General features: G+C 36.4%; 1 protein-coding gene across 16 annotated transcripts in view; it reads left to right on the top strand.

The window, feature by feature from the left end:
* kcnt1b (potassium sodium-activated channel subfamily T member 1b) overlaps positions 1-16,259 on the top strand; it is a 91,758-nt gene that overhangs the window by 56,844 nt on the left and 18,655 nt on the right. For 10 of the 16 annotated variants that reach the window (XM_084114418.1, XM_084114416.1, XM_084114408.1 and 7 more), the window contains 7 exons: positions 506-600; positions 2,140-2,320; positions 2,583-2,747; positions 2,848-2,984; positions 8,194-8,257; positions 9,652-9,760; positions 15,998-16,124. In XM_084114418.1, the coding sequence (XP_083970544.1) occupies positions 506-600; positions 2,140-2,320; positions 2,583-2,747; positions 2,848-2,984; positions 8,194-8,257; positions 9,652-9,760; positions 15,998-16,124 (878 nt within the window). The remainder of the gene's footprint in view (positions 1-505; positions 601-2,139; positions 2,321-2,582; positions 2,748-2,847; positions 2,985-8,193; positions 8,258-9,651; positions 9,761-15,997; positions 16,125-16,259) is intronic. The other 6 variants (XM_084114420.1, XM_084114414.1, XM_084114417.1 and 3 more) reach the window with 1 other exon arrangement.

Here is a 16,259-nt window from a genome sequence, read left to right as displayed (position 1 = left end):
GACAGACAGGTAGGGCATCGTATCATATCATTCGGTCATTGCATTGGACAGATTTTTTTTGCCCTGAGACTTCCACAGGAGATACTGTATATGTACATGTTTTAATATTAAGACCACTTCTATTTTTTGATTGCTATCAGGATGTGAAGAGAGTTTTAACCAGTATAACAAAAAGTGTTTACAAAAAAAATGCCTACCCTACCTTTAACATACATGTAGGTCTATATCTCATATATAGCTGAGCAGTACAGTTATTAAAGGGCATTTACATTTCCTTGTATATTTTGCTCTATTAAGGTCAGTGGAATAGAGGATTTAATTGTGTGAGGAGCACTAGACCTGATAATGAAGGTTATTAAGTTATTTTTAAAGCAGGCTCTTAAATAGGCAGACTTTTTTCAGAACTGGGCTTTTACAGATAGCTCTCGTTGCCTGCATTGTGTGTGTGTTATGCTTAGTCTCTTGACGAAAGAGATCTCTCTCACTTATCTCTGTTACTTTCTAGAATGATCTCCATCGTGCCATTCAGCGCACACACTCTGCCATGTTCAACCAGGTCCTCATACTGATCTGTACACTGCTCTGTCTGGTCTTCACTGGGTAAAGCTCTTTGATCTCTTGATATCCCTGATGGGGCTTTTGCCTTTTACAGGCTTGTATCTAATGCTGCAGATCTGAAACAGTCACACGGTTATGAATTAACCATCCTGATCAATAATGTACATCAGTTAATCCAAATTAACTTTTTTTTTTAAAATAGTGTCAAAACAAGGTGCTACCATTCTTTAGTAATATTGTATGAAATCTACTGAGTATTTAATATAGCACAACAGTCACAGCTCCCCTTTTTCAGAAGTCTGGGTTCTGGAAGTATTTTCCCATTCATTTTTTTCCGTAGGGATTTACAAAGAATCCTTAGTAAAGAGATGTAAGCCATAAAGCACCCAGCTCTGAGATGAATCACAATATCACAAACTTTGTTTTAAACAAAAGGTTTGAGAAAAAGACAAAGGTACAAGACTGTGAAATTAACATATTTTATAATACAATGTGGGTCACCAAGCACATGAAGTATATGAAAATAACAGTTTATTGCAAAATAGTCAAATATATGATATAAATATATAATTGTATATATACATAAATATATATAAAAACAGAATCCAAAGAATCCCAAAATGAATCTACATGTATTACATTTTCCATAAAAATATTAAGCAGCAGAACTGTTTTAAACATTGATAATATATTTGAATTATTTCTGAAGGATCATGTGGCACTGAAGACTGGAGTTATGGCTACTGAACATAACATTTTTAAATATATTAAAATAAAAAAACTGTTATTTTAAATTGTAAATAAAATTTCAGTAAAATGTATATATTATGTTTTTTTAAGTATATAAGTCTGTCTTGAACAATATATACTTTTTATGTTTAAATAAAACACTTTCTCTATGGAGAATGTAAATGGTAGGCCTATTTTGGAACCCAACTGTTGAACTCTATTTGAGTGCATAGGAAATGATTGAAACTCTTAAAACTTGAAGTTTTCTTCAAATTTTGTTGCTTTTCAACAAAGTATATTTTATAGGTCCTTAATTAACCTCATGTTATTATCCTCATTAGCCTATGTTTTATTCTTTATTAGCATATATTTGCATATATATTTGATACCCTTTTACCAATATAAAGGGACATGTCAGAATAAAGTTCTTACCTAAGGACTACAACTCCCACAGAATGTGAGTTTACATGATGAATCAGACAACTTTTATAGTCCTTACGTATTTACATTGTTAATTAAATTGGTTTTAAAATTCCCTTTTGAGGTATGACTCTGTGTCAATTTGTTTTGTAGAACAAAATGGGAAAGTCTCTTGAAATAATGCTAACCACAGACCTCATTTTACTCAAATCGAAAACCGCTATTTTAAAAACCCATTCGAAATTCCCGAGGGAGCCCATGGTGAAATGGCCTTCTGGGCAAGCCTACAAATTGACATCGTGACTGAGCAGCTCTACTGAATTCTATTCATGGAATGTCTTTCCAACTATAAAAGTCCCATGATGCCGAATTTATTTTAAGTAATGTATATTTTCGAAATTGTTTCCTGAAATGTTTTGTAATGCTCTTTAGGGCTTGTGGGATTCAGCATCTCGAGCGGGCAGGAAAGAGTCTCACCCTCTTCGACTCTTTATATTTCTGCATCGTCACCTTCTCGACTGTTGGCTATGGAGACGTCACACCCAAAATCTGGCCTTCTCAGCTACTGGTGGTCATCATGATCTGTGTGGCTCTGGTGGTGCTGCCATTACAGGTGCCACGATCAGCCCACGAACAGCACAATCAGCAGCTTCCGTATTAATGTTCTCTCTATTAACTATGACTTTTGCCTAAATAAACTCCTAATTACTGCTTAATTATGAGTACATTTACACAGCTGAATGGTTGGAGATCCAACCTCGCTGAGCACTTTTTGCTTTTAATTTTTTAGATGATTAAAGCAGAAATGAGTGGGACTAGTAAACATGTACTGCATTTACACAGTACTTGCTTTCTGTCTCTCATTTTAACACCAGTTTGAGGAGTTGGCGTATCTTTGGATGGAGAGGCAGAAGTCAGGTGGAAACTACAGCAGACACCGTGCTCAGACAGAGAAACATGTGGTTCTCTGTGTCACTTCACTCAAAATAGACTTGCTCATGGATTTCCTCAATGAGTTCTATGCCCACCCGAGACTACAGGTACATGCATAAACCTGCATATGTGAGTGTTTATTGTTCTGTGTATTGCTAATATGCTAAGCTAGCTCAGTGTGTGATGGTGGTATTCTCAAATGTCTAGGATTATTATGTGGTGATACTCTGTCCCACGGAGATGGACATCCAGGTGCGGCGTATTCTGCAGATTCCGCTGTGGTCTCAAAGGGTCATCTACCTCCAAGGCTCTGCACTGAAGGACCAAGATCTGATGAGGGCCAAGTAGGTTGTTCATTTGGTCACACTTTAGTTTAGGGCCCAATTCTCATTATTAACTATGAGTTGTGCCTCAATAAACTCCTAATTACTGCTTAAGAATTGTTAGTAAGATAGTAGTTTAGTTTAAGTATTGGGTAGGATTAAAGGACAAGTTCGGTATTTTACACTTAAAGCCCTGTTTACAGATCGTTTCTGATGAAATAGAACGGTTAAGATTGAAATTTGGACACATGCTGCTGTCCCGAGAATTTTCGGTTTCTGTAGTAGCACCCCCCCCCACCTCCACAATGGCTGCATAGGTGCACTGGAACAATCCTTCCTAAAACGCATTAAACTTTCGTTTACAAAGACGTGAAACTCACCGAGTGGTCAGGGGTGTTCACTGATATGCTCACACAAAAATCGCTGCAAAAGATGCTTTCCAACAGGTGTTTTACCATTCGTTGTAAAACTGTGGACCTATTTTTCCAAACGCCTCACACCCGTACATTCTTCCGTTGAGAGCTTGAATAATAGACACTCCTACAGAAAGAATACAAACAACCCCATTTCCGTTTCTGGCGGCGGAGTAATTCCGTACCTCACAGCACATCCAATACAAGTCAATGGAGTTGGACAAAAACTGCGATAAAACCTGTTGGAAAGCATCTTTTGCAGCGATTTTTGTGTGAGCATATCAGTGAACACCCCTGACCACTCGGTGAGTTTCACGTCTTTGTAAATGAAAGTTTAATGTATTTTAGGAAGGATTGTTCCAGTGCACCTATGCAGCCATTGTGGAGGTGGGGGGGTGCTACTACAGAAACCGAAAATTCTCGGGCCAGCAGCTTGTGTCCAAATTTCACACTAAACAAAAACTGTATTTCTCTTTTATTTAAAAAAAATTAGTAATGGCGCTTAGTGTGCCAGGATCGAGACCGATGACGAAAGAAAATTATCCATGTAAACCCTAGACTTTTTTTTTATCAAAGTCGCCTTGCAGTTAGTTCGATTTGAGGTTATGACTCTGTGTTTGAGTCTATGAGAGAGCCATTAAGTTGACAGAGAGATCAGTCTAATATATCTGCAAATTGAGCTTTATAGCTGCTAGGGTTGAGCGGTATTGCGGTAATATCATATCCCGCGGGGTCTTAAAATAGCAACGGTATGAGTTTCAATACCGTCATTACCGGCACTTATATATAATATATAAATATAATTTATTTAATGCCTAAAAATGCTTATGTGTGGTTGTCATCAAGTGACAGTGTGGAGGAGAAAGAGAGAGAAGGGAGAGGCGGTAAATACTGATGAGGCAATTTGTAAATTGTGCAATAAAAAGGTGACCGCGACAGATGGAAACACCTCTAACCTAATGTCACATCTCCGAAACAACCACCCACTCAATGCTGAGTTCATTAAATAAGCGCATTAGTTCATATTTGTTAAAATATTATAATGTTATTTTTTTAATCTATGTTGATAATGAAAAATGAACAGCACGAGTAAGATGGGATGCATCGGGAGTCAGAAATTTTGACCACTTAATTAAGTTTCGTTTTGTAAAAGGCCTTTCTTTAAAGTCAATTTCGTTTTGTATAAATTGTATCTTAATTTTAATAAATTTTTCATCAACCAATTGCCTGGATTTAATAAATAAGAATCAATATAGCAGACAATAATAATGACATGATCGTGCGCTGGCTCGCCGCGGTCACTTGCATTGAAATCTCATCATAAATTAACCGAAACTCAGTGTATGCCTCACAGACATGACAGATAGGCCTATATCTAAATAAAGCTTGAAATTTCATGAAACGAAACAATTCAAAACGAAAAGAAATAGGCTACTCGCTGATTATTTAATCCATGATGTGCATTTCTCTCTATGCGCGTTCATACGGAGATGGCGATCATCAAATTCATTAAACGAAACTATTCAAAACGAAAAGAAATAGGCTAGCCTACTCTCTGATTATGTAATCCCAACACTATCTCACGACCAATTCGTACGAATTCGTACGAATGATAAAAAGATGGCTAATTCGTACGAATTCGTACGACCTCACTCGTACGAATTTGTACGATTTGTCTAAACCCACGTGATGGGTAGGTTTAGGGGCGGGGTCAGGGGTAGGTCATTCGTATGAATTCATACGAATTGGCCACCTCGTAGAATTTGTACGTTTTCCCGTGAGATCGGGTTGGTAATCCATGATGTGCATTTCTCTCTATCGTTCACTATGGAGATCGTCAATTTCTTTAAACGAAACAATTCAAAATGAAAAGAAATATAGGCAGCATACTCTCTGATTAATCCATGATGTGCATTTCTCTCTATAGGCGCGTTCACTATGGAGATGCCGATAGTCAATTTCTTTAAACGAAACAATTCAAAACGAAAAGAAAAAGGCTAGCCTATACCTTCTGATTATGTAATCCATGATTTGCATTTCTCTCTATATGCGCGTTCACTAGGAGATGGCGATCGTCAACTTAATCTTTGCAGCAGACGCTGACAGAAAAGTTGTATTAATAAAAATGCACTTCTTGCTTGTTGCACGCACACATTTCAAAATAATGAGATATTATGTTGAAAAAATGTATTAATAATAATAAAGCACCTGCGTTAAAAAATTATTTGGCGCCGCCATATTATAACGGCCCATGTATTAAAAATAGTCAAGTCTAAATCTGGCTCGGGCTTATAATTACATTTAATGCCGTCAGCCGGGCTCGGACACAATGTGCACGGGTTGGGCTTGATTTTTTTTTTTTTTTGCAATTTTCCACCGGACAAAATTGCGATTGTTAACTCATGATTTCTGTTCTGTCTGTGCGCACCAATCTTGCACTTCTATCTACTCCTCAACCAGACCACCTAGAGACTTCGGGTTTTCGGCATTATGTTAAGGAAGGTCTAATCTCGGGAACGCACAAAAAAAATCCAGGAAAAGATTTACTATCTCTTAGTGTTGTGATCCCATGAGGTCAGAAAATTGCGCTAAAACACTCAACGAGTTTTTATTACTTGTTTGAGAGTTGTATTCGCCAAAACCATTTAAGGACAGAAGAAGATATGGTGTGCAGTTCTTTAATTGAACAGTTTTAAATTGAGCGAGATGACTTGCAGCCCTGTTGCCTATCAAATGTAGACATCAATAGTACAACTTGCAAGAACGGTACTTAAAACAGCAATTGTGGCAGTGGGATGTGTCTTACTATAAAGTGCACAGCAATGATTCACCGGTAATGTTTGGCCTAATATCGGGCTAAGCAGTTTAGTTAATTAAATTAGAAAAATCTCATTATTTTCTGTGAAAGACAACTTGTGTTTCCAGCTTTTCAGAGTCTAAGAGTGACAGAGCTGTTAGTAAACTTGAGTCATAAGTATGATGTCATATTTTAACAGTGATATACAGTACATCAATGTGTCATTTCTATAATTTAAACTAGCGTAGGCCTACTGATTAACTGTTTCCAAATGGAAGTTTTGGACAGCCTCCCAAAAAACTAAATTAGTCTGTGTGGAAAAGTGTAGCGTAAACCTGCAAGCTCCACCATCAGAGCCAGATCTGACACCAGTCTCAAGCCCATCTGTCCCTTTATTAAAGCAGCCTTGAAATTTAAGGATAATATATGTGCTTTTTCTTGTAACTGCATTTAAAATCTAACATATTTCTTCATTATAAATGCAGAAAATCTGTCTCAATATGCCTACTTCATATTCCAGTGCATGAATTTCTCATAAAACTCAGTCTGTCTAAAGTTTCCTGGCCAGTTGTGTAATCTCTGCGTTGTAATTGGAAGGTTGGAAATTAAAGGACTTCATGAGGAGATTGCCTTTTTTTGTTAAAAGTCTCTATGCAGAAAAAAAGGCTTTCTAATTTTTTAAATGTGTTCGTTGGTGCTGCATATTGCTGGATGAATTATGCATGTTGTGAGTGCTTTAATTTCTTTTGCCAATAGGAATTCCTCACAGTACAGTATGTCTTTCATCTTTAAATGCTTGGGTTTTAAACCAGCTCTGTCGAAAGCATCTCTGACTTGTCCACATGTCAATGTCTAGCTGTAGCTTTTCTAGCTGTAATTCACTCAATTGAAGTCTATACGATCAAGCATTCTCAAGGGTTTAAAAGCAGAAATGTGCACTACAGCTCATAATTCTAAAGCACTTGTATTAAAGTGCCATGAAACTTGCTGTTTCAGCAAAGGTCAGTTGTCACCAAGGAGTTATGATTTTGCTGCTTAGAACTGTATTGCAGTTTGCCCCTACTGCTAAACTTTAACTACACCAGATGCTTCCCAAAAATATTTTTCTGCTTTGATGACCATTCGAAACTTCTATAAATACTATACTGTATGTAAAACTGATTATATATCTACACATGGTGTTCATCGCTAATATTTTATTGTAGATTTTTCCTATGCCTGGTTATTGTTTGTAGGGCTCTTAAAATCAGGACATGGATTTATAATTTTCCTGTCTGCTGCTTCACAATCACTGTTGTCATTATATAATTTCCCTGCAGCTCCAGAGAGATTATTCTCATCACAGTTGTATTTGCTTTAAAGGACTTAACAGTATCAAAGATTCTCTCAAATGCATGCGGCAGTTCATGCACAAAAATGCATAAATACTTTTTTAGCAATCTCACAAAACTGTACATTACACAAACACACACAGGTAATTTTAACTGTCGCTTAATGCACCAATAAATGCAGAGCTGTTACATTTGCACTCTATGTGAATGTGTGATTTACATTTTTAGTAATTTGTGAGTGTGTATTTTATTACATCTGTCCTATTGCAGTGGCGTACAACACAGACTTCCATTTGTGCATTACGCAAATTTTGCTTGTTTTTACAAACTAAGGGAAGTCAAAAAGATTTACTATGGCTATTGACAGCATGTCACAGATTCTGTTTACTTGGAACCTTAAACACGTCCAGAAAACATTAGGAGTGGGAAAACCAGCAGAATGTTAATGGCACCTTTGTCAATGAGAAAGAACTTACTGCTATAGTGAGGCTAGTATACCGTGAAATTGACCCTCAGTACTGACTGTGAAAAACACGCCAATAATGACCTATCACCAGCACATTCATACATACACATATGTGCAGTCCTTCTTGAGGAATTCACTTTACGGGTGGTATAGATAGAAGATAGCATAGTGAAGTGTCCTTTCTGAGCGATACTGATGTGTCATGATGGTGTGTGTTCTGCAGGATGGACGATGCAGAGGCGTGCTTCATCCTCAGCAGCAGAAATGAAGTGGACCGCACCGCAGCCGTAAATACAGACTTTTTATACAGTTCCTTGCCAAAAGTATTAAAGTTATTAGTCAATAACAAGTCAATAAAAAAATACATTTTCCCAAGCATAAGATAAGAAACCCAATTATTTTGATCAAAACAATATTCATTTTTTAAATGAACCATAATAGAAACTTGAAATCTTAGATGGGATGCAAGTAATCTAAAAGAGAGAGACACTTGAAGCCTATATGCTGATGTTATTCATACTTTATTAAAATTGTACTGTTTTCATCTTTCAAAGTTGTTTTTTTTTTTATCATATTGTATGCTTACCCATTATAAAGGACACTTATTGCATGAATTTTAGTCTGACTATCTACAGTGTTTTTATTGTTTCTCTTCATATATACAAATACATCAACTAATTTTCCCGAACTTAAAGGCACAATATGTAACCTTTTTGCTTTAAAAATAGCAAAAATCACTATATCTATGTTGTATATTTTTTTTAGTTGTGTACTTACATTATCCCGACTGTTTCCAACAACTTTCAAACTAGGAGAAATTTGTAATTTAATTCGAAGACACGTCCCGTTTCTTTATTTCCGTTTTGTCGCCGTCAATGGCGTCACATCCGCGTTCTCCCTGGTATCTGCTCGTACTGCCATAGTAACCAGAGCCGACAGACGACAGACTTGGACAACTGTGTAGTTCGCAATGTCTATTTGCAATCAATATCAATATCAGCGCGGTGTTTTCGAGATGCCTAGAGCTCCCATAGACAGTATATAAACGAGAGCTCCACGTCCGAGACTTCGACCGCTCCTACATGTACTTTATTAAACAGGTGAGCACATTTACATAAAATTAATCAATGTTATATAGTTCAACAATGATAAAATGTTAGAATATGATCTGTATGTTATTCTAATGTTGATCTAGCTTACTGCTAGTCTTATACAGACAAACTAACACATACATTTCAACACATTTAAATGCAGTTTAGTGTGATAGTGTAATGTTAGACCAAGTGAAACAGCGCTGCGTTGCCTCACAAGTTTAATTTGTCTAATAAACTGACCTGTGAGTTGTAATTCTGCACTCGCGTGTAGTTCAGTAGAATGAAATGTCCATATTCCTTTTATATCCGCAGGACTCGCGTCGCGTGTGGAGCTGATAGCTGCCTCTTAGCAATCCCGACCTGCTTCATATCACAGTCATGATAAAAACATTGATGTATTCACTCATCCATAAACATTATTAGATCGGTCGGCTTGACGTTGACGACAAGATCCATAATTCTTAGCAAATGTTGCGTCATCAAACTACGCCTTTGTTATTGTAAGAGGTTAGCGACCCCTAGCGGCAAAAAAATTACATACTGTATGTTTAATCTACTATTAATGTCTGTTTTGTCTGTTCTTATAGGATCATCAAACCATTCTGCGAGCCTGGGCTGTGAAGGACTTTGCTCCAAACTGTCCTCTATATGTCCAGATTCTTAAACCTGAGAACAAATTCCATGTCAAATTTGCAGGTGAGTCTTTTGCCTTCCTGAGGTCAAATAATTTCATATGCAGTTTAGCAAGCATTCATCCGTTCTTCACAAATCTAATGCAGATCTTTTTTCATAGTCATATTTTGTGACCAATATGTCCTTTAAATTTATTTGAATTTTATATAGTCCATTTGAGTTTTTTACTGAAAAAGCAACTATTTTTTTCAAACATTTAAATGTATTTTGATTTATAAACACAAAATACGTCAATAAAAGTGTGAAATGTAAAAACTGTCCTGACGATTAGACATGGGCGTATGTGTATCAGCCATCTGTTAGCAGCAATTATTGTGGTATATATGGTTGTAGCTTGTGTATGTTTGCTGTATGAATAATAAATATAGATCCTTCTAGATTCAACACTCTCCGCCTCCCAAGTCATACATCCTCATTGAAGTCTTTCATGGTTATGAGTATTCACTTTGTAAGTGCAGCACTGCCTCCACCTCTCGGGTCACTGCATTTGCATTTGCATATTTTCATTTAGCAGAAGAAGAGATGAAGTGTTAGAGGGATTAATATGCCCCTTTGTGTGCTATAAAAACCATGTGTTAATTCAAACACATTGAGAAAGGTAAATAATGGAGAATGGAGAAAAAAATACTTTTTAACCATACAGTATTTTTGTGTTTTAGATGAAAATGGTCTTGACAAATTAGTCAGAAGTTAGTACTGGCTGTGATATTGAGATCAGTATTTAGTAAATGTAAGAATATGCTTTTAAATTATATTTTTGGGATCTGAAAACAGTGTTATATGATGGTAATGATGGTTAGGGTTTTATATATTCTTAGCGTCACAAAAAAAAGTCAAGTTAACTCTTTCAATTGCTTTTTCTGCATCTAAAGCTAAGAAAATGATTTGTTTTCCTAGATATATGCATTACAATAAAAGGATAATGTCTCTCATTTGAAGAGTGTCTGCCAGTAATGAAACCAGTTTGGTCTGAGTAAATAAGATTCAATTCAATGCTGTTCTGATTATGTTGATGCCATGTTGATCAGTGATATGGGGTGGCAACGTTGGAATTTCTTTTTCTTTTTTCAGCTTTAGAAGTTCTGAGATTAGGGCAGTTCACAAGTGCGGTGGAACTGAGGTGTTTTTAATTTCATAATGTTTCCGATAGAAGTGTATATAGAATTCAGGAAGTCCATCTGTGCTTGGTGCTTTATTATTTTTTAATAATATATTTTATTTTGTTGAAATTCATTTATTTTTGAGAGAACGTCAAGTGTTTCAAACTGATCATTCTGTAATATTGAAAGTGCGACTGAATTTAACAACATATATACTGTGTGTATATACAGTGCAATGCATAAGTGAATACACCCATGCTAAAGTTGACTAAAAAGAGGAATAAAAAATCATATTTTGGAAATTGAACTTAATGCCTTAATTTAAAAAATTAGGAAAAATCCAACCTTTAAGGACACCAATTTTCTTTGTGAATGAATAATGTATCGTAAATAAATAAATGTTCTTCCTTAAAATACATGGTGCATAAGTGAGTACACCCCTATGTTAAATTCCCATAGAGGCAGGCAGATTTTTATTTTTAAGTATTTTTTTTAAAAAAAATTTAGGATACTATGCATCCTGATAAAGTTCCCTTGGCCTTTGGAATTAAAATAGCCCCACATCATCACATAGCCTTCACCATACCTAGAGATTGGCATGATTTTATTTCAGTTAGCCTAAAAGCTAGTTTGATTTGCATTGAGAGATGATCTTATGGAAAGTACCCCATGCCAATCTCTAGGTATGGTGAAGGCTATGTGATGATGTGTGGCTATTTTAATTCCAAAGGCCAAGGGAACTTTATCAGGATGCATAGTATCCTAATTTGTTTTTTTTTTTAAATACTTAAAAATAAAAATCTGCCTGCCTCTATGGGAATTTAACATAGGGGTGTACTCACTTATGCACCATGTATTTTAAGGAAGAACATTTATTTATTTACGATACATTATTCATTCACAAAGAAACAAAGTGTCCTTAAAGGTTGGATTTTTCCTAATTTTTTAAATTAAGGCATTAAGTTCAATTTCCAAAATATGATTTTTTATTCCTCTTTTTAGTCAACTTTAGCATGGGTGTATTCACTTATGCATTGCACTGTATATATGTGTATATATATATATATACACTTTATACACTTTGCCGTCATATCAATCAGTGCATATTATATTATATTATGTTATGTTATGTTATGTTATGTTATGTTATGTTATGTTATGTTATGTTATGTTATGTTATGTTATGTTATGTTATGTTATGTTGTGTTATGTTATGTTACAACCCCAAATCAGAAAAAGTTGGGACACTGTACAAATTGTGAGTAAAAAAGGAATGGAATAATTTACAAATCTCATAAACTTATATTTTATTCACAATAGAATATAGCTAACATATCAAATGTTGAAAGTGAGACATTTTGAAATGCCATGCCAAATATTGGCTCATTTTGGATTTCATGAGAGCTACACATTCCAAAAAAGTTGGGACAGGTAGCAATAAGAAGCCGGAAAAGTTAAATGTACATATAAGGAACAGCTGGAGGACCAATTTGCAACTTATTAGGTCAATTGGCAACATGATTGGGTATAAAAAGAGCCTCTCAGAGTGGCAGTGTCTCTTAGAAGTCAAGATGGGCAGAGGATCACCAATTCCCCCAATGCTGCGGCGAAAAATAGTGGAGCAATATCAGAAAGGAGTTTCTCAGAGAAAAATTGCAAAGAGTTTGAAGTTATCATCATCTACAGTGCATAATATCATCCAAAGATTCAGAGAATCTGGAACAATCTCTGTGCATAAGGGTCAAGGCCGGAAAACCATCTGGATGCCCGTGATCTTCGGGCCCTTAGACGGCACTGCATCACATACAGGAATGCTACTGTAATGGAAATCACAACATGGGCTCAGGAATACTTCCAGAAAACATTGTCGGTGAACACAATCCACCGTGCCATTCACCGTTGCCGGCTAAAACTCTATGGGTCAAAAAAGAAGCCATATCTAAACAGGATCCAGAAGCGCAGGCATTTTCTCTGGGCCAAGGCTCATTTAAAATGGACTGTGGCAAAGTGGAAAACTGTTCTGTGGTCAGACGAATCAAAATTTGAAGTTCTTTTTGGAAAACTGGGATGCCATGTCATCCAGACTAAAGAGGACAAGGACAACCCAAGTTGTTATCAGCGCTCAGTTCAGAAGCCTGCATCTCTGTTGGTATGGGGGTTGCATGAGTGCGTGTGGCATTGGCAGCTTACACATCTGGAAAGGCACCATCAATGCTGAAAGGTATATCCAAGTTCTAGAACAACATATGCTCCCATCCAGACGCCGTCTCTTTCAGGGAAGACCTTGCATTTTCCAACATGACAATGCCAACCCACATACTGCATCAATTACAATATCATGGCTGCGTAGAAGGATCCGGGTACTGAAATGGCCAGCCTGCAGTCCAGATCTTTCACCCATAGAAACATTTGGTGCATCATAAAGAGGAAGATGCGGCAAAGCATCTTCAAAGCTCAAGACAGTTGAGCAACTAGAAGCCTGTATTAGACAAGAATGGGACAACATTCCTATTCCTAAACTTGAGCAACTTGTCTCCTCAGTCCCCAGACGTTTGCAGACTGTTATAAAAAGAAGAGGGGATGCCACACAGTGGTAAACATGGCCTTGTCCCAACTTTTTTGAGATGTTGTAGCAACAATGGGTTGTACATTAATATTAATATTAGCTCAAATGATCTATAGGGAATTTTAATAATTAATCATGAATATGATTAATATTTTGTATGTTACAGTTAAATTAATTTATCGCAGCTGAACTAGATTGATATATGAATGATTACCATAATGGGTTATGGTTCGTCATTAATACATCAAATAGTCTTATTTCAGCTCGAAGTAATGGGATAACTTTAATGGAATTAATTTAGTTATCAAACAATCTGTTTTGAACGTAAGATTAACTTAATTCTCAAGGAAAATTATCCTTCTTACAAACACGAGAAAGAGTATCTTTTCCAGGCCTTGAAAAGACAACTTTCTATGTTTGTAAAATTAGCTTACTTAAATCGTACCAAGATAAAGCATATAGCTAAGATCGAACATTTCAGGGACTAAGTAACATGGGCAATTAAAACAGAGTCAGTCAAGGACATATGGAATTTAATAATTAGACTAATACTACATTGAAACTACGAGTATACACAGAGTAAATACATATTTACAACAGAAACATACGGATGAAAACATTACAAGACCAAACGGATAACAGATGAGAGAGGGAGAGGATGAAAGGGAGAAAGTGAAACTAAAGTTCAGGATGAGAGAGATCACCGAGATGATCTCTGCATGGCAAAATCACAGGCAATGTAACCTTTTGAGAGACAGCAAGGAATCAAATCACATTAAAAGTTCAATAAACTTATCTTGCAAAATGGTTCTCTTTGTTGCTGAAGAACGCAGAGTTCATGCGTGTGTCCTAAGACCAGCGTGCGTGTGTTTCTTTAAGAAAGCAGGGCTCGCGCTCTCGTGTCTTCTGGTGAGCGCGGTAGCGGGGTTTTCGAAAGAGTCTTTCTCTTTGAGTTGAAGTTGTCTGCTGCGTTTGCTTCGTGGAGTCCGAAGACGAAAATAAAGAAAAGACTTAAAGAAAATGAAAACGCTCCCAAAAGGGAGCCATAAGGTCTTCTCGCTGACGAGGCGGGTTCGTGAGAGTGCAGGAACAAAACAAGACGAAAGGAAATACAGAACAGAACAGAACGGAACGCGGAGTGTAACCGCTTTTCTAGGGCACAGGAATTTCACTCCTCCCTGGGCTTGAGCCAATTGGAACGCGAAATTCCAGGCGGGAGAAAAGTTCTTTGTCTCACTACGAGTTTGATTTGCATGTTTTATGGCAGTCTTAGGATCATGCCATTTCTACGTTAAACAATTATAACTGCAGTAAAATGCATTTTATCATAATTTGGTATCCATATCTTTCCTACGGGTATATGGAGGTTCAATTCAAGACCAAATTTGGTATGTTTAAAAGCTACGGCCTAGAAGTACCTTCTTACTCTGTAAGATAAGTATTAAAAGTTCGATTAACAAACTGGGAATAAGACTAACCTAAAATGTGATGTGCATTTACAAGTGGGAATGAAAATTGGACTTTTAAAAAGACCACATGACATATACCTATGAATTCGCAACAGTGTGCACCTCTGAAACATTATTCCTTTAAGGTTTACAAGAATACAAAAACATATCACAGAGAAGAACAATCGTGGAAAAGAGAAAATACATTCAGGTTTGCATATTTCTTCAATGGTTATACATATAAAATATCTAGGATGAACACTTTAATTCTGCTCTCCTGCCAGAATCTCAGTGAGATTCCTGGGTTGTCGACATTCCGTTAGGACCATAAAATTTTATGGTCTGGGGGGAGTTAGGGTACAAATATAGTGTATCATTCTTAAAATACCCACTTAGAATTCAAAACTACACACTAGGGAATCACACTATAGAATAACACAAAACTAATCACATGCATAATGGAATTGTATATCAAAAAGAATATCTCTAAGTTCTAAGTTAAATTCAAAGGATGTTTGTGTGTGTGTGGGGGTGTGATGTCACGTAGCAGGAGAAGGTTTTGTTATCTCTCTGTGGTCCAGAGAGGGGGAAGGGGGTTTGGAATGCAGAACTTTGCAGAGTTAACGAAAGATGTTGACTGTTTATCCTCCAAGGTACAATAAAGTGTCACGAAAGTCCATTTGCTCCAGTCTTTCTGGAGCCTGGCGTATGATTTGCAATCTTTGAAGTCAGGAGGTTACAAGCTTCGGTAAGCTTAGCAAAGAACATTTTGGACAGGAATGTGCTTAGAAAAACACAGAGTCCGAATTGGTTAATTCAGAATCAAACGAACGAATGATTCAAATAGCCCAGTCGCTACAATGTGTAGATGCCATGAAATTTAAAATCAACTTATTTTTCCCTTAAAATTATACATTTTCTCAGTTTAAACATTTGATATGTCATCTATGTTGTATTCTGAATAAAATATTGAAATTTGAAACTTCCACATCATTGCATTCTGTTTTTATTCACAATTTGTACAGTGTCCCAACTTTTTCTGATTTGTATATTATATTATATTATATTATATTATATTATATTATATTATATTATATTATATTATTCTCACATAGATTATGTGTAGGTATGTTTTGTTTTCTAGATCATGTGGTGTGTGAAGAGGAGTTCAAGTACGCCATGCTGGCCCTCAACTGTGTGTGTCCAGCCACCTCTACACTGGTCACACTGCTGGTGCACACGTCTCGTGGACAGTGAGTACTGATGTCTTTCCTCTTTCATTTGATGGCTGATGTACGAGAAGTGTTTCCTGAAATGCTGTTTAGTTTATTGAAGGATTTACTAATGAATAATGGCTCCTCGCGTAACCTTTCCAATTCCGTCATCCC

The sequence above is a fragment of the Abramis brama genome (genome assembly GCF_963993115.1).
Source record: "Abramis brama genome assembly, chromosome: 5".
NCBI classification, from domain to species: Eukaryota; Metazoa; Chordata; class Actinopteri; order Cypriniformes; family Leuciscidae; genus Abramis; species Abramis brama.
Note: the sequence above shows the minus strand (reverse complement) of the source record. Positions and strands in the feature narration are given on the sequence as shown.